Source organism: Heloderma suspectum, chromosome 2 (assembly GCF_057233095.1).
Source record: "Heloderma suspectum isolate Gila_16-S chromosome 2, 16-S_ref, whole genome shotgun sequence".
Lineage (NCBI taxonomy): Eukaryota > Metazoa > Chordata > Lepidosauria > Squamata > Helodermatidae > Heloderma > Heloderma suspectum.
This window is the reverse complement of record NC_139459.1, coordinates 282,088,277-282,105,179: the sequence shown is the minus strand read 5'-3', so window position 1 is coordinate 282,105,179 and position 16,903 is coordinate 282,088,277. Positions and strand designations below refer to the sequence as shown.

Genomic DNA, 16,903 nt, shown 5'->3' with positions numbered 1-16,903 from the left:
TCTCATCAATCCACTCCTGGTTCCCTTCATACATCTCTGCCAGTCTTTATGGGTCCAACTCACCACTCTGCAGCCCTTTTGCACATATGGAGCAAGCAGCATTTTACTTTCCATTACTCTGTAGCACTGAACTGTGGAGGTCTGCTGTCCAAGAGGATGCACCAGTCAATCAATTGTCAGGGTTGGATCTGAGCCCATAGAGTCCCAAAGCAGTTCTGATTCTGAGGAAGAGATATAATCCGTGGGAGAGGAACCCGCTCGTTTTTCAGAGGCGCAGCTGGAGGGAGAGCCCCCCCCTCACATTCCTGAGAGCAACAGTGACCCTGGCAGGGAGAAGGAGGGACAACTTGAGCTTCTAGACACGAGGCGCAGGCACAGAGACAAACAAGAGGTTGCGGGCGCCGAGAGGAGGCACTCAGCCTGCTTGGCGCAATGACAACAGCTGCGCCCCGATGCCCCACGGGAAAAGGGTGGACTCTCCCTTCCTACTCCTTAAGTTCAGATGCTTGCCGCACTTTTCCTCCAAATGGAGACCAACTGATTCCCTAAAGCTAGAATCCCCTGGTAGGCTGCTCCTTTGAGTTTTCCACTTAGGCTCAGGCAGTTAGCATCTGTAAGCGTCATTAGGTTGAATGGAAATAAAGCCTTGGAAAAGAGCCCTTTTGTCTGCGTGTTGATTCTAGCTACTTGAGGATTACAGAAGGCAGCAAGGGCACTCCTGACATCAACTCAGTTTCTGAGATGAGCGGCACAATCCTAAGCATGTTTACTATGAATATGGCCTTGAGTTCAATGGGACTTTCTCCCTACCCAGCTAGCTTAGGTTTGTAGTCTTAGAGAAGTAGTCTCAAGTTCAGTGGATATAGTACTATACTGAACAATAGAACATGGAGTTTAAGCATTTCATAATCCTTCTCAGTAGAATTATGATGTGTTAGAAATCCACATTTTATATTTAATTCCAGTCGCATTTTGTATGGCGTGTACCCCAGGGTTTAAAAGCTTATTTTGAAGAGGGAAGATGTGGTTCATTAGTAGCACTGAACATGTGGCCTTTTGCCACATGTTGCACATACCCCCTACCTGACAAATATCTCTGTAAGCACATAGAAACATATTAAATTAGGTGCTGTGTTAGGTGACAAGGGTTTTAATTTTGCTATGTGGGATGAAACATAAGAAACTGCCTTATACCAAGACAGACCATTGGTCCACCTAGCATTGTGCTTTTCTACACTAACTAGCATAAACTCTCCAGGATTTCAGACAGGGTGGCTCTAAGTCCTACCTGGAGATGCCATGGTTTGATCCTAGGATGGGGTTATCAACCATTGCATCCATACATTTCACCATTCTCATATAATGTTACACTAGCTTTGTGGTGAATGCCAGTATAACAATAAAATAAGCTTGCACAAATGCTTAAGATTAGGTTTTTAACCATTTGCTTAAAACAAAGACGGTATGGCTTTGAGCCCATTCTGTAACATCTTCAGGGATCAAACTCTGTGCATCATGTTGCAGGAGTACAATATAAGGTGTAAGGGGTAATGCAAGATGAGAATTTGATGTGGTTTGGCACTATTTCTGATAAGGGATCAGGGCTGGCCTAACACATTTTCCTGCTTGAAATTGAATTGAATTCCTGCTTGAATTGGCAGCCTTCTTCCATTCCATGCACAACAGCCAACCAGATGGGCCGATGAGTCTTGCTTCGACAGTGGTAATGGGACAGCACCCTCCACTGCATGTGAGGGCAGCAGTCTAGCTTTCGGGTGCAGGGGAGGCTGCGTGGCACACACACCTTTGTCTACTCCCCATGCTTTAGCAACTGAGGCTCTGTAAGCGATGCGGCAGTCATATAGCTTTGTATGCCTTTACACAAAAGCATTTAGACAAACTGCATAAATACAAGAATGGCTGAATCCATTACTACAGGCCAGTTTAGACTTCATGACAGCCCACTGTGGGTTATTCAACCTACAGTGAAGTTGCAGTGCATGCAGGGTCTGTGTGACCACCATTTTGGATATCCAACCCCCACTCGGGAGTTGTCACGTTGTGCAAACCTGACAAGCATAGATTATGCGAAGATTAAACAACCCTTGCATAACCCTAGAACAGACCATGGGTTATGTGAGGGTTGTTAACCTTTGCATAACCCACACTCTCCAGGTTCACATGACAGAACAACTCCCAAGTGGTGATTGAATTTCAAAGTGGTGCCTGTGGGTGCCTCAGGTCCCACAATGAGTCCTGCTGTGCTGTGCGGACCAGGTCTGTGAGTAACAAGAACATTTAGACAGAGAAATAGTCTACATCCAACCAATCAATAGCATAGGCTTATGCAGATGTCATTGTTCAGAGGATGCATAATGAATACATACACTTCCATTTCTGTACTTTAAAAAACCCTTATCTACTTTTACTATGCAGCTTTTATACTTACTGTGTACCAATTTCATTACATTGTTTTAACAGGGAAGCTTTAATTTTGAAACTACTTTTCTATATAATTCCATAAAATATACCGCTGTTGCGAATATTTTGGTAGATGTGAAACTTTAAAGAGCTCCATACTCCTTCCCTCCGTGTTATGCATTTTGTGTTCTTTAAATTAGCAGCTGCAGTGATGCATTTTGCCCACATTGGGGTTAAGTGTCCTCTTGCTAAATCACACGAGACAATACAAATGTACTGCCCTAGGGTATTTCCTCAGCAGGTGTATAATGAATGTTCTCTGTCACAGAGCAGTGGTGCATTTAATTGAATGGTACAGGCAGTGGCCCAGTTCACACATCACGATAAGCCAGGGTTCCAGAAGAACCCTGCCTTATTGTTTATGAGCAGTGTGCTCATAAACACTGCTCAGTGGCTCCTGGGCTAAATAACCCATGGACCTTCTGCCCATGGTTTGTTTAGCATGATGTGCCAAATAGGAACTCTGGCTTGTCTCTCTCCCCCAACAAGCCAGAGAAATAACCCAACAACAAACTGTGGATTACTTCTCAGCATTGTCAGGGAAGAGACAAGCCAGAGGTCCTGGTTCACATGTCACAGTAAACCAACTATGGACAGAAGGTCTATAAGATGGTTACTGACTCCCACTGATAGTGGGAGCAATCTCGTAAATGATAAACTAGGGTTCCCCCGGAACTCTGGCTTATTGTGACATATGAACCAGGCCAGTGTTTGTCTTTTCAGAAATGCTGAGCTGTGCCTTTAACAGCCTTTGAAGGTTCTGTGGTATTTGTTAGTTCTGTGGGACTCTGTTGCACTGCTGTATCCTCACCCAGCTCCACAACATTATGGTAGAAGGACATTTTGTTTTCTTCTGACTGTCATGTTTCTGAAAGGTACCGCCATCAAACTATGGAGTATTATTCTATTTGTCAGTTAATAGGCTTGAAGGTCCTCTAGCTTTCTTGTTTATCCTCTTCCTACCCATCATGCAATATCAGTCTGAGATGGCATCTGTCCAGCCACCATAGGAGTCTAGATGGACTTTCTGTCTCATCAAAGAAAGCAGTTATTACGTTCTCTTGAAGATCTGACCTCAGGCCTGCTTCTGTTGTCTCCAATACATCTGATAATTGCAGTTGCAATCAGAAAGAACCATCAGGTGTGAAATGTACTTGGAGAAGATTGGAAGCAGGGGCTATGTCATATAGACCTTTGTTTCTAATGCCCCTCTTGGCATTCCTACTTCAGGAAAGATTCAGTGGTTGGAAGAAACAGAGAAGCTTTTAGAAACTAGATGAGTATTTTAGCCTGTGGACTCACAATAATTACTGGCCCTCTGTGTCTTTTTTTTCTTTTTTTTGGCTTTATGGCACTTTTGGTTGGATCCCTGGCACTAGACAAGCCTGGCAGGAAGCTAACTCTCAAATACTTGGATTTTGCAAATACCACACTCCAGTTTCTCAAGAGATGTGCTGGAACAGGGAAGATATGATGTACAGAAAGGATTCAGCTGCCAGCCAAATTGCCCTGGAAACCTCTCACAGTCTCACACAGCAGATTGTCATAAAGCAGGAGCCATGCACAGGGAAACAGAGTGCTTCTTTTTCTCACAGCAAAGGGCCAGAATTTAGGAAAGATAAATTCTCTCTAGAATCTGACTGCTCTGTACTGTGCCACAATATTATGCTGGCTCAGGATCACCTAAGTCAGCCTCTTCATTTTTAAATTTATATTATTGTTGTTACTGTTATTATTATTTCATCATGACCCAAAGCAGAAAAGAATAAATAGGACTCTAACATGTCATTTGTGAAGATAGCATTCTTCAAGAAGAGGTTCTCTGCTGGGAGATGCATAGTCATACTTCATCAGGCTAAAATTAGCCCTTGCTTCAGTACCATCAATATCGTTTATGATTTCAGTATGTGACCTCTAGCATCAAAGGACATGATGTCTGAATACAGCAGAGTATCAATCAGTCTTGCTTTCTGTCAGCAAAGAAGGCCCTTGAACATTTTGTTGTAAAATAATAATCCAATGTTTGCAAAAGTGTCTCTTCTAACATATACTGGGCACTGGGCATAGATTTTTTTAAAAAAATGAACAAGTCCCTGCCCACTGTCTCAGAATCTAATTTAGGCCTGGCCAATTTATGACTTGCCAAACTGAATATAGCCCACTGGCCATGTATTGTGGCCTGCCAGGTGCCAAAGCACTGTTTTTGTGTGACCATACTGCTTTATAACAGGGAAGGCCCATAGCTTATTGGGAGAGCATCTCTGGCATCTCCAGTAGAGCTGGGAAAGACCCCTGCCTGAAATCCTGGAGAGCCACTGCCAGACAGTGAGTAGATAAACCAATGAGTAGATGAAACATTGTCCTGTGTTCCTCATAAGATGCTTCCGAGTAGGGGAGATTGCCCCTTGTGATCCACTAGTTATAAGCATTCATTAGAATCCCAGTAATCCCAACCACAGTGTTTCTAGCCCTCATGATTGCAGTCTCACACATGTGATAGTAAAATATGAAAGGACTGGAAACAAGGGAGCAAATAAAATACATTTGTTTTCCATTTCTTGGGTCCTATGCCAAGATTTTTCAAGGCATGTCTTGGAACTGGGTAGGTGCAGATGAAAGCTTGCAGATGCTCTGCCACGAACGGAGGTTTTCCGCAGAAGAAATAATTGATATGTAATCATTGTCCCATTGTATTTCTCCAGCCCAAATCTTAAAGCTATGAACTGCTGTGCAAAAGCAGAAAACAAGCTTACGTCCCCGGGGTGGTGTTGGTGCCCAATGAGTTATCATTTTAGTTGCTTTCTTAAAATCATAGCTACTATAGCTGGGAAATGCAGGTCATCTGTAGATAGCGTCTCCATTTTTTATTTCACAGAAGGACCCTTTCACGAAGGAGATTTTGGCTATTAATGGTGTAGAAAATATTTCTAGCCTTCAGTGTCACAGATAAAAGCCTCCCGCTATACATTCTCAGAAAGCTTTCATGTAAGGAGAGAAAACTGAAAAGGAGCCATTACAAAGGCAAAATGATTGCAAGTCGCAGAGGGAACTACACAAATACACCATAACCCAGGATCTAAATAAGGACTCACCTCAGATTTTAAAGAAGCCTGCCAGCAGTTTGAAAGAATTCCAGCAAGAATCAGCCGTAGTGAAATGAGACTGCCAAAGGCTGGGGAACTTCTATTTTAAAAGAGACTTCATGCACCAGTAAGAATGACTAACGGAGCAATCCTGTGGTTCCCAGGCAGCATCTGGGGAGCCAGAAGATGGTGCAGATCTCCTCCACGACCATTGTCAGAGATATAGTATATATCTTATAGCATATATTTGATGGCTGTATCCTACCTGCAGTATCAGAGGCAGTATGCCTATGAACACTAGTTGCTGGGGAACATGGGTGGGAGGATGCTGTTGCACTCAGGTCCTGCTTGTGGGTTTCCCGTGGGCAGCTGGTTGGCCACTGTGTGAACATAATGAGGGACTAGATGGACCCTTGGTCTGATCCAGCAGAGCTCTTCTTACGTTCTTTTACAACTACTGAAGAGGAGGAGATCTTATTGTGGATCTCCCCCTCCACCCTACCTCCAGCCACTGCAGAAAGCTTCATTTTCACAGTTGCGACAGTGACATCCTAACAGAAGTCAGAGAGGGAGAAAAGGGGGCATGCTGGTGGGCAGAGAGGGGAGGAAGGAAGACAGAGCAGGATGTGCAGGATTCTAAAGCCTCTCCATCTTCTGTTTTGTCCCCCAAGAGGTAAACCAGCTAGACGAGCCTCTTGACTCATCTAGCTGTAAAAGTAAAGAAGGAACAGGAAGCATTTCGCCTCCATCCTCCTCCTGCACTGCCTGGCTCTTGCCAGCCAGGCATAGGGTAGACAGAGGGCTCTGATCTCAGGGTCTTCTGTCTATCGAGCAGCATTCCCTTAGGATTGTGCTCTGTAAGGACCAACTATTGCAGGTGTGTATCTATAGTAAGGGCCAACAGAGGCCAAGCACATTTCAAGAGTCGATACCAGAAACCTTTATGTTCTCCCCCCCCCACCCCCCGGCCTTCTCAAAGTAGATCAAAAACAGAAAGTCTGCTAGAAAATGGCTGAAGCCATTAGACCATTACAGAGTAAAAGCATATTAAAGAAAGTTATGGTTAATACAGAGAACCTCTGTTACAGGAAATCTTTGCATCAATCTTCACTGCAGATGACATCAGGGAGATACCAGCAGCAGAGAAATTGTCATAAATTGATGTCAGAAGAAGTATTTTAGAGCAAATAAATTAAAGAGTAATATGTCACGAGGACCAGATGGCATTCATCTGAGAGCTCTGAAGGAACTCAAATATGAAATGGCAAAACAACTAACTGCAGTATATAACCTTCTCACTAAACGAAGCATCTGTACCAGAAGACTGGGATGTAGCTAATATAACACCAACCTTTTCAAAGGGACTGTGGAGGTAAACCTAGTCCTAGTCCTTCAGGCCTAACTGCTGCACCCAGGCAAATTAATAAAGGCTCTATTAAACATTAGAACAAATAGCCTCTTATTTAAATGCCATATGCTAGGGTAGAGGCATGGCTTTTGTAAATGGAAGACATTCATCTTGGAATTGTTTGAAGATGACAACAAGCAGACAGATAAACATGTTCCAGTAGACCTACCTGTCTGCTTGGATTTTCAGAACCCTTAACCAATGGACCAGAGGCATTGGGGAGTGGAATGGGGAGAGGCAAGCAGATGTACAAATAAAGGAATGAGAGTGATAAGTAGTTCGTTTTCACAGTGGAGCATTATTTTATATCAGAGATGGGCAAGCTGTTTTCTGTCAATTCCCTTTTGGATAATCTGGCAGGTCGGTGGGTGGAGCCGAAGCCAGTGGTGCGCAGGACCAAAGCCAAAAGTGGGTGGGTCACCCCTTTTCTCTCTCTGCTACCCCCTTTTCTCTCTCTCTCCTTCTTCCTTCCCATCCAGCAAGCTGCCAGGACAAGGACAGATTGCTCTTACAAGAGATCTGAACTGATCACATGCAGAGGCCTTTTGAAATTAGGCTGAGGGCCATAGGTTGCCCACTTCGGGTTTACACAATGTAATAATCTGAAAAAAGGCTGGATAGTAAGATGGCATAGTTTCTGAGTTTCCAACGCATTATACTGCAATCTTGGACCCATGTTTGATCAGATTTAGACACTGATTCTCAGAGATAATGTAGCCTATCATTAATACTAGCCCAAAACAGATTTCGCACATCTTGGGCCATTGAGGCCATGGTCCTATCTCCTCTCATACCTTTCCCCTGTTTCCTGGGCCAAGCTCTTTCTCCATCCTCCCAAACATACTCTCAACCCCATCTCCACCCGCTGGATGCTTTGTGCAATTGCTAGTGTCAGCACAGCTGTCCTCTCTTCCATCTCATTGAGTCCCAGCCAAAGAAGAGGAAGTGCGAAAGGGAGTCGCAAAGGAACAAACCTCATTTGTGCCCCTCCTGTGCATGTGCAGCAGTGGCTTTCTTCATGAATGCCCATGGTTCATAGAAGGGACTTGTATACATGCATACAAGTCCTATATAAGTTCCTTCTCCAAGTTAGAAAAATAACTGCAGAAGGCTTCCATGCAGATGTGCACAAGGGGATTCATTAAAATATTCTGTACTAACCAACAGAAGGCACATTTGTGAAGCTGCTGCTTCTCCTTCTCCTCCTTCTCTCATTCTCTTCTGTACTATTTAACACTACAATAAGTATTTTCAGACATGTGTGAATCATAACAGACAAAAGTACACTTTGCCCTATAAAATAGTGTGAGAAACAGCCCATATTAGGGTTAGAAAGAACCACGTGAATTATCCTCTTTCAAATACAGCATGGTCTCCCTGTTCATAGTTAAGATAATGTGATGGAGAACATTTAAGAATACAGTTCCTGATCTGGGTTAGCCAAGGCCTGCACAGCTTGTGACCCAAGCCAGGCCACCACATCATGTTGCCTTCCAGGTGCTTACTAACACATCCCCATGTTCAAACATGTATAATTTTATGGATTTATTTAATTATTGTTAAAGCCATCTCTGGATCTAACACACCAAACAAGTGTAAATCAAATGCCAACAGTTGGTGGGGTGGGCAACTTGTGGCCTTCCAGATGTTTTGGCCTACAACCCCCATAATATCTCACCATTGGCTATACTGGCTAGGACTGATGGGAATTGTAGGCTAATGCATCTGGAGGGCTACAAGTTGTCCGCCCTTGCATGAGGAGAATGCATCTTCAGGAGGCAGGATTTTCAGTGGAAAAGTGGCCAGAGAGGAGGCTTTAACTCTTTCACTGCTAGCTACTTTTCCATGCAAATTCTCCCCACAAGCCTTTTTTCCCCCTGCAAGATTTTGCCCAGATAGGCTGATGTCAAGGAAAATGTGGGTCCAAAAATTGCAATCCTACTCTTCTCAATTACACCTATCCCTGCCTGTACAGACGATTCATTCTGAGGCTCCAAGAAGAAAACATATTTTGCTTCTCCAGACAGATTAAATCTCCTTATAAAGAAGAAATGAGCCCTTCTTTCACTTTGACTGCCAAAGCTGTGGCAATCTGTACAGGGAAGGGGGAGAGAGAAGTGGAGTGTGAAAGAGCAGGCGCATATTCCAGCCTCAGCAGCGGGGAGTTTGCCATCTCTGTCTACCATAATTAAATATTGTTTGCATTGCTTATTGACAGAGCACTAAGCTCCACTCCATTTTAATTTGTTCTTTGATAGTCGCCTTTTGCTGCTAATTGATTTTCAAGAGGTTTTTGTCTGATTTAATACCTGCCGAGATGCTGAAAACAGAGAGGCAAGGTTAAACAGAGCCACGAAATGAGCCAGGAATCAGCATCTTCTCAACCAGTTTGCTTTACAAGCCACCTCTGCCTGATGTAGAAAATCTGCATTTAGCAGCTATTCCAGTCCCAGCACTTTCTAGCCAGAGCTCCTGCTGCTCCTGCTGTTGCTATGGAGTTTGCTTGAGGAGGGCTCAGGAGTAAACGTCCCAGTTTCCCAGCAACACACTCTCTCAGGAATGGGACAAGACCGTTGCTTCGAGGAAATGCTGCTAGTGGTGGCATGTTGTGTAGGGATTAAAGAGCCTGAGCTATGAGCTGAATGTCTCCAGCTCAAAACCCAACTCAGCCAGGTACATTCTGGATGGCCCTAGGCAAGCCCTTGTCTCTTAGCCTCAGTTCCCTATCATCATCATCATTATTGGCCTACCTTGCACAATTGTTGTGAGAAAAATCAGATTTTAATGGAGATACACTCACTTACACTAGAAGGATGCATTAAAAATAATACTGACCTACTTGGCGAGGGGAGTTTCCTGTGGATCCTCCCATCCATCCAACAAGTTCAAATGGAATTTGCTACTGTATTAACATTTTCTGTTAAAACATTTCAGATGTCTATTTCAGATGCTCTCAGGGGGAGCGAGAACTGGAGATTTTGGCTTCTCAAGGCAAAAGTGTACACATTGGGAACAGGAGAGAGAGGAATAATTCCATGACAGTTTGGTAGAACGGGGCGAAATGGGGGGGGGATGCTCTGATAGAGAGCTTATTAGTTGCTCTCCATTCATAATAATGTAGTAGCAGTGGGGAGCCTGGAAACAAACCTCTCTCATTGGTTGAGCAGCCCATGCCAGTTTGATGATGTTCAGTTCTACTCCCCTCACCCCACCTGGAAGTATGTTCCTTTCAAGCGCTGTGTGACCCCTGAAAACTGGATTTTAAAGGTATGGTATACTCGGCTTATCTTGCTTTGAGTGACCCTGATGGACCAAAGCCGATTCCATGGAAATCCAGATAATACTGCAATGCACTTCTCATTCCACTGTTGAGAAGATCCCCCCGCCCCATTTTTATGACTTGTCTGCTTTTCCTTCCCCAGGATGATCCGGAGGGTGAAGAAATTGAAAGGGAAAAGTCCAACTCCTTGAAGCTGGATTTCACAGATGATGACAACTTTAAAACCAAGGTTAACTACTCCTATGCTGCTGTGCAGATACCTACAGACATCTACAAAGGCTGTGAGTTCCCCCTTTTCACAGAACCCTTCATTTTAAGACTGGAGACAACACCATAGATGAACTATTCAAGCTTCCTATGTAATACAGACAAGAGAATTTGATTAATATATCCTTGCGCCTTGTTGAAGAAAAACTTTAACTGAGCTTGATCAGATCTGCTCCCCCACCCCAAATCCAGCCGTCATTGAAAGGTCACCAAGGAACCCAAAGATTTTTGCCCTGTGCTTGAGTGCTCTGGGGCTGTTTCTGGGCAGGCGTGGCGCAGGTTGACTGCTTATGGCTCTCCATTGCCTGGTTGTACAGACTGGACTGCTGGTGAGAAGACGGCGCTGTCTTGCAGAAAGGCATTGTACTACCTAGATCAGTGGCGCAGGACCTCAAGCCCAGGGGTCAAATCCAGCCCACCTGGGGTCCCAATCTGGCCCTCCAGGGTTCCCCAAATGGCCCCACCCCTTCTCCTGGCCCCACCCCCTTCCCTCAAACGTTTCCTGGTTTCCCGGCTCTTGTGCAGTGTTTTCTCCATTCTGAAGTGTTAAAGTGCCTCTCCTAAGGGTTAGTTACTGGAGGTAAGAGATTTAAGATAAAATATGCTGGTATTTTTGGTATTTTGGCCCTGCTGCTTTTGCCTTTGGTTCCTCCCCTTTGGCCATAAAATACTAATTAGAGCTGATCCTAATGTTTAGGAACTACACATAAGGAGGTAGAGCATGCCTCTGGCAAGAAAGAAGAAGAGCCTTCTGTAGCTCCAGTGGTTGAAAATGCAGGGAAGGAGAAGAATACCTTGGCCCTAATGTGCTGGTCAAGCCTGGTGTTGGCTGTAGTGGGAAATGGGCATCTTGCTACCATAACAGGCAAGAGAGGAGGAAAATCCTGAGCCAAATGTCAAATCTTGAGCTCAGTGTTGCCAGACCTGGGGCCGATCTACACTTACAGGTTTTTTCGCTTCCAATGAGGTTTCACCGCCCGTCTTTCACAGTAGCCGCCTCGAATTGGAACCAGAATTTCCCACTTCCGTGCTCCCGCTTTCAATACCCTGGTATCCCGGTATTTCCCCTTAATGTGCTCTGATTTTCCGCCTTCGCTACCATATCTGGTTGTAGCCCCTCCCCTGCCTGTCCATACTGAGTGGTGTTTGTATTTCCCTCCTGTCCAATCACAGCTCTCGACAGCCCCATGTCATCTTCCGGCTACTGATCACATAGCTTCCTCAGCACTCAATGTTTCCTCAGCAACAAGCAAAGGGCTGGATGTGCGTGCGCTTGTCAGATCTCGGAAGCTAAGCAGGGTCGGCCCCAGTCAGTAGTTGAATGGGCGACCGCCTGGGAATCAGGCTTCCTGCACTGAGCAGGGGGTTGTTCTATCCCTTCAAATAAGACTAAGTTTTACCCCCTTCTATCCCCCGCTTTGGCTTTTTAAAAAAAAAATTAAGGTGTTATCTTCAAAGAATCATGGCTTCTCCACAATTTTTTTTTTCTAATTCAGGCATGATCTTTGAAGATTCGAAGATTTGAAGCTTCAAAACTTCAAATTTTTGAATCTTCGAATTTTCAAATCTTCGAAGACCATGCCTGAATTAGAAAAAAAAAATCACGGAGAAGCCACAATTCTTCGAAGATAATGCCTTAATTTAAAAAAAAACCCAGCTGAAGTGGGGGATAGAAGGGGGTAAAACTTAGTCTTTTTGGAGGGATAGAACAACCCCCTCCTCAGTGCAGGAAGCCTGATTCCCAGGCGGTCACCCATCCAACTACTGACTGGGGCTGACCCTGCTTAGCTTCCAAGATCAGATAAGTGCGTGCACATCCAGCCCTTTGCTTGTTGCTGAGGAAACATTGAGTGCTGAGGAAGCTATGCGATCAGTAGCTGGAAGACAACATGGGGCCCTCGAGAGCTGTGAGCATGGTGGGTGTGGAATCAGCAGAAACAGGAAGAGTTTCTGATCCTCCAATGAGAGCCTCCGTCTTTAAGAGCAGGAAAACAGCACAGCACTCGAGTGTGAACCAAGCTCATGCATTTGCTAAAGCACTGCAATGGGGAAAATGGGTGAGTGTGGATAATCGTGTTTTAACGCGAGAGCATTTAACCTGACAGGACACCAAATTCATTGTGATGGCGGGCGCAGTGTAGATCGGCCCCTGATGAGTTTCAAAACTTTGTGGGTTTATGCTGCCTGGGGATGATGGCATTTATAGCTCAACACATCTGGAGGGCACCAGGTTGAATTTAGGGTTTGCAGGCAAATGTTAGAGGCCCCCTAAAGGTCCATTTCTCAGAGCCCTAAAGAAACAGTAGTGGGGCCTGTTATAGACTGTTAGCTGTCCTCCACCAAAACCAGCCGTTGCTTTCTATCCTGGTGCTGTTACCTGCATCACTTTTATGATGACCTACATCACTTTTTATGATGAGCTGCCTGCCCCTTGGTGATCTTGGCATCTTGATCATCTTTGAGACCTGTATTGATCTTCCTCTGCCTTTAAAAGTCCCACACCCATACTGAGCCTTCCTTCCCATGCAAGCTACAAAGAATGGTTTTGGCCTAGGCAGTAGTCCAAATAACGGCTTCTTTCTGGCTTTTTAAAGGTGCAGTTGCCATTCTAATTAATATGGGGCCCAGCCATTTCCCCTAACACCATATTGAAAATGCCTGTCCTGTGTGTCACAGTGCCGCACTTGATGGCTTGTCTTCGTGTGTGCAGCCTTTGGTATCATCACGCTGCATCTGAGGCTGCTACTTTGACCTTGTCTCGGTCATTCCCTCTGACTTTTGCTTCCTTTCTTGGAATGAAAGGCATGAAGCTTGTCTTAGTAAATGCTGAGTTCCAGAACAGGTTGCTACATGTATAATTTGCACTACAGGCAGTCTAGTTTCTATTTGGCACACTCCCGGTCTGCTTTGCTTACATTGCATTTCTGTCTGCTGGTATTATACATGGGGGGGGGGGAGCGGGTGTAACTGTGAAGTAGCTGGCCTATCCCAGAGGGAACAGATACATCTCAGCTCTTGAACTAGGGGAGTAGACAAAGAAACAAGAGAAACTGATGACAGATTACAGGTGGTAACTTGCAGTGCCCAATCCATAGAATTGCAGGCTTTGTGCATTTTTATAGAGAGGTAAGATAATGCACAGAGAGGGCGGTCTCTTCATACAGTCCACTCGAATTCATGCCCTGCTATCTGGCAGTGTTCTAGCAACTGGAAAGCTGTGGAATGATGTGCCTGCATGTGCTGTGCACATGAGTAAGTATGAAAAAGAGATTTGTTGGGGTCATTAGGGTCTTAAAATTCCTGCACAGGCACTCGAGAGCTGAAGCTCTCCATCTAGTCTCGCCCATCACAAGGTTTTTCGCGCTGGAAAACCTTCACGGTGTAAACAGTTCCGACAGATGTACAGACCTCTGGGAACAAGCCCTAGGTGTTTTCAAAAGTGCTTAGTGCTGCTGCCTGTTTGCAGTCCAATTAGTGCTTTGTCCCTGCATGGCTCATCAGTGGGTAGAAAACTCATTCCTTCTCATTAGCTCTGAAACAGCCACCGCTGGGCCTTGAATCTTCACTGGGAGCTTTGAATCCTTTGTTACCCCCTCAGGAATTGTCTCTGTGTTGCCATGGGAAGGTAGAAGGGGAAAACTTTTCTTGGGCCGGGTGGTAACTGGGGCCTACGAAGGCTGTGAACTTGCTTGGGTCTGAGGGAGCTTTGCAGGCAGACAAAGCGGGCTCTTGGAGTTTGCGTCAAAATGTACTGTATAAGCCCAACTTTCTGCTTGTGTTTGTGAAAGCTACTTTTCATTAGCATTCGACATGGCGCAGTCACAAATAGGAATGGCCATGAAAGCAGGGTGAGAATCAGGATGACAAATGCCAGCCTTCCCTGGCCCCATCCAGGAGGAGGGTAGGTCATGGGGAGCTGCTACAGCTCTTCTTAAGGCACTGAGCCTGTATGTCAAGCTGGTGTCCTCCAGATTTTTTGTATTTCAATTCCCATCAGCCACAGCCAGCATGGCCGATGCTCGGGAATGCTGGGAGCTGTAGTTCAAAATGTCTAGAGGGCAGCAGCTTGGGGAAGGCTGCTGTATATCGTCTGTATGCATGTAGTGGAGTCCAACAGGGTTCCTCTTTCCGAGTGATCCCTTGAATGGAGAAAGGCGCAGACGTTAGTTGTGTTCATTCACTCAGATGTAATAAAAAGAGCCTGCCTAGTCCCAGGCCTGTTTAATGAGTCAGTGTATGCTTGCACCCATTCACAACTATTAGCGAAGAACGCAAGCTGTCATGAGCTCGTAGAGGAGATGTGACCCTTTCACACTGTGTGCTATGACTGATACATAGTCCGTGCTGTTGTTCTTATCCACTGGAAAATCCACGTGAAAGGGTCTGTGGCCCTTTCCCTCCACTCTCGCCAGCAGCCAGAGCATTGTTTAAATTGATTATGTTTCTGTGCTGCTGATGCTGATGTTCAGGCATAGTTCAGGCAAGCGGGGCAAGCAGCAGCAGGTGGGAATGTGCGCACAGACTATTCACAGGCTGATGTGGGCTCCCCTGCCAGGTGTGCCGCAAAGCCTTTCAGTGTACAGTTGCCCACTGAGTTCACATCACCCCTCCTTTCACACCTTATTCCAACCATGGGGTGGGGGAGCTCAAATCCCTGTCCCCTGCCTTCTGTGGGAAGTATAGCTCTTGGTCTCCCTTTAGTGGCTGCTTTGAATATCGGGATTGCACATGCTAGCTTTGAGACTTGAATATGCCTTTAAAAATTCCCCATTAAGTCACTTAGGAACCTAATCAAAATGACACAGAAGCTTAACTTTTATTGCCTTTCAGCCAGACTATAAGCTTGAGAAGGTGTGTTTCCATTTTAAACTCAAGTTAACATTGTTGTGTAGAGAGGCTAATCCCGTCTAATTTAACAGTGATAGAAGGCATGGAGTTAACCTTGGCTAGCTGAGTCAAACTAGAGATCTCCTGGATTTGAAAGTCGGTCTGTCTCCTGATGCAGGGATGTTCTAAATGTTTGATTGTTGATCCTTGTGGGTCTAACTCACACATTTCTGGTTTACTTCTGAACAAAGAGTGCAAACGAACACACCTACACATGATCCCTTCCTTTCTCTTGTTGAGATCTCACAGTGGTTGTCTCTGTCCTGCCTAACATGTTTAACAACACGTTCCAACATGTACCTATATAGACTTGTTGCAAACAGAAATGTATAGAAATGGAGAACCACATCAGTGGAATAATTTCACTGCACTGACATCACTGGATTAGAAATGGCAATTAGTTTTATTACCTATCTAGTCCAGGCCGAGCAGCTAATGAAGCAAATCATGAGTTTGGGGGGAGGAGACCTCAGGGTGGGTGAGCAGGATGAAATATTCATGATTTTCAGCCTCCTGCTCCTAATGCAGAACCAGCACTGATGCCCTGCCAAACCCACATAAATCAAAACACAGTGCTGCGGAACAAAATCAAATTGGAGATTAACTCACACTTGGGATTTATAGCCTGTTTATTTAATCATCATCATCATCATGGAGGATAACAAGGGGGGTTGGATTTTCCATCTGGAAACAATGGTTTCAAAACACTTTTGAATGAGGGCTGGTCTCCCTGTTCAACCCACCACATGGAACTTCTTGTCATATGGGTATTCCACCAAATGTGAAGAGTCGCTACTCCACTGCCAGACGTCCCTGATGGTAACATGAAAACATTCCGCACTATGAGAGCAATTTGCTTGGCAATTCAGCTACATGGCGGCAGAGGTGGGCAGCCTTTTTACCCTCTCAGGTAATGTGGGGCGGGGGACACCAGTGGCAGGCAGGGCCAAAGCCAGCAGTGAGAAGAACCAGAGCCTAAAGTGGGTGGATGACCCCTTTTCTCTTTCTGCCACCTCCTTTTCTCCCACTGAGTGCAGGAGGCCAGTCAGTATGGGGAAGGCCCCGCCTCTGGGACTGGGAAGGCAGCCTCCAAGAAGAACTTCCGGAGGAGGTGGGGCCTCCCTCATGCTTGCCAGCTTTTCTTCCTGCCTCATGGAAGAAGCCCTGGGCTTCTTACCCGCCACTGCACAGATGCCGGGGAAGCCTCAGCGCTCCAGCCCCGCCCCCGCAAAGCAGAGAGAATCTTCAGCCACGGTCAAGGCAGGTGCTGCTATCAGCCCCCTGGCCACCAACAACCATGTGGATGTGGTGGAGCGAGACCTCACCAGGCACCGGAGCCCGCAAGGGTCGGCAACAGCGGCTTCCATTGCCCCCCTCCCTCCAAGGATCAGGAGCGGCCTGGAGAGGGTGAGTCAGGCAGCGGCAAGGCCCCTCGCACACACACCCCGTTCTCCCCCCACCCACCTGGGCAAGGGATACCAGGGCAAGCCTCTCAAG

The 16,903-nt window shown here is 45.7% G+C and overlaps 1 protein-coding gene across 1 annotated transcript in view; it reads left to right on the top strand.

Annotated features, from left to right (window-relative positions):
• The window catches only part of CACNA2D2 (calcium voltage-gated channel auxiliary subunit alpha2delta 2), an 806,035-nt gene that overhangs the window by 588,631 nt on the left and 200,501 nt on the right, over window positions 1-16,903 (top strand). The window contains exon 6 of the mRNA XM_084839654.1: window positions 10,395-10,533. Coding sequence (XP_084695780.1) covers window positions 10,395-10,533 — 139 coding nt within the window. The remainder of the gene's footprint in view (window positions 1-10,394; window positions 10,534-16,903) is intronic.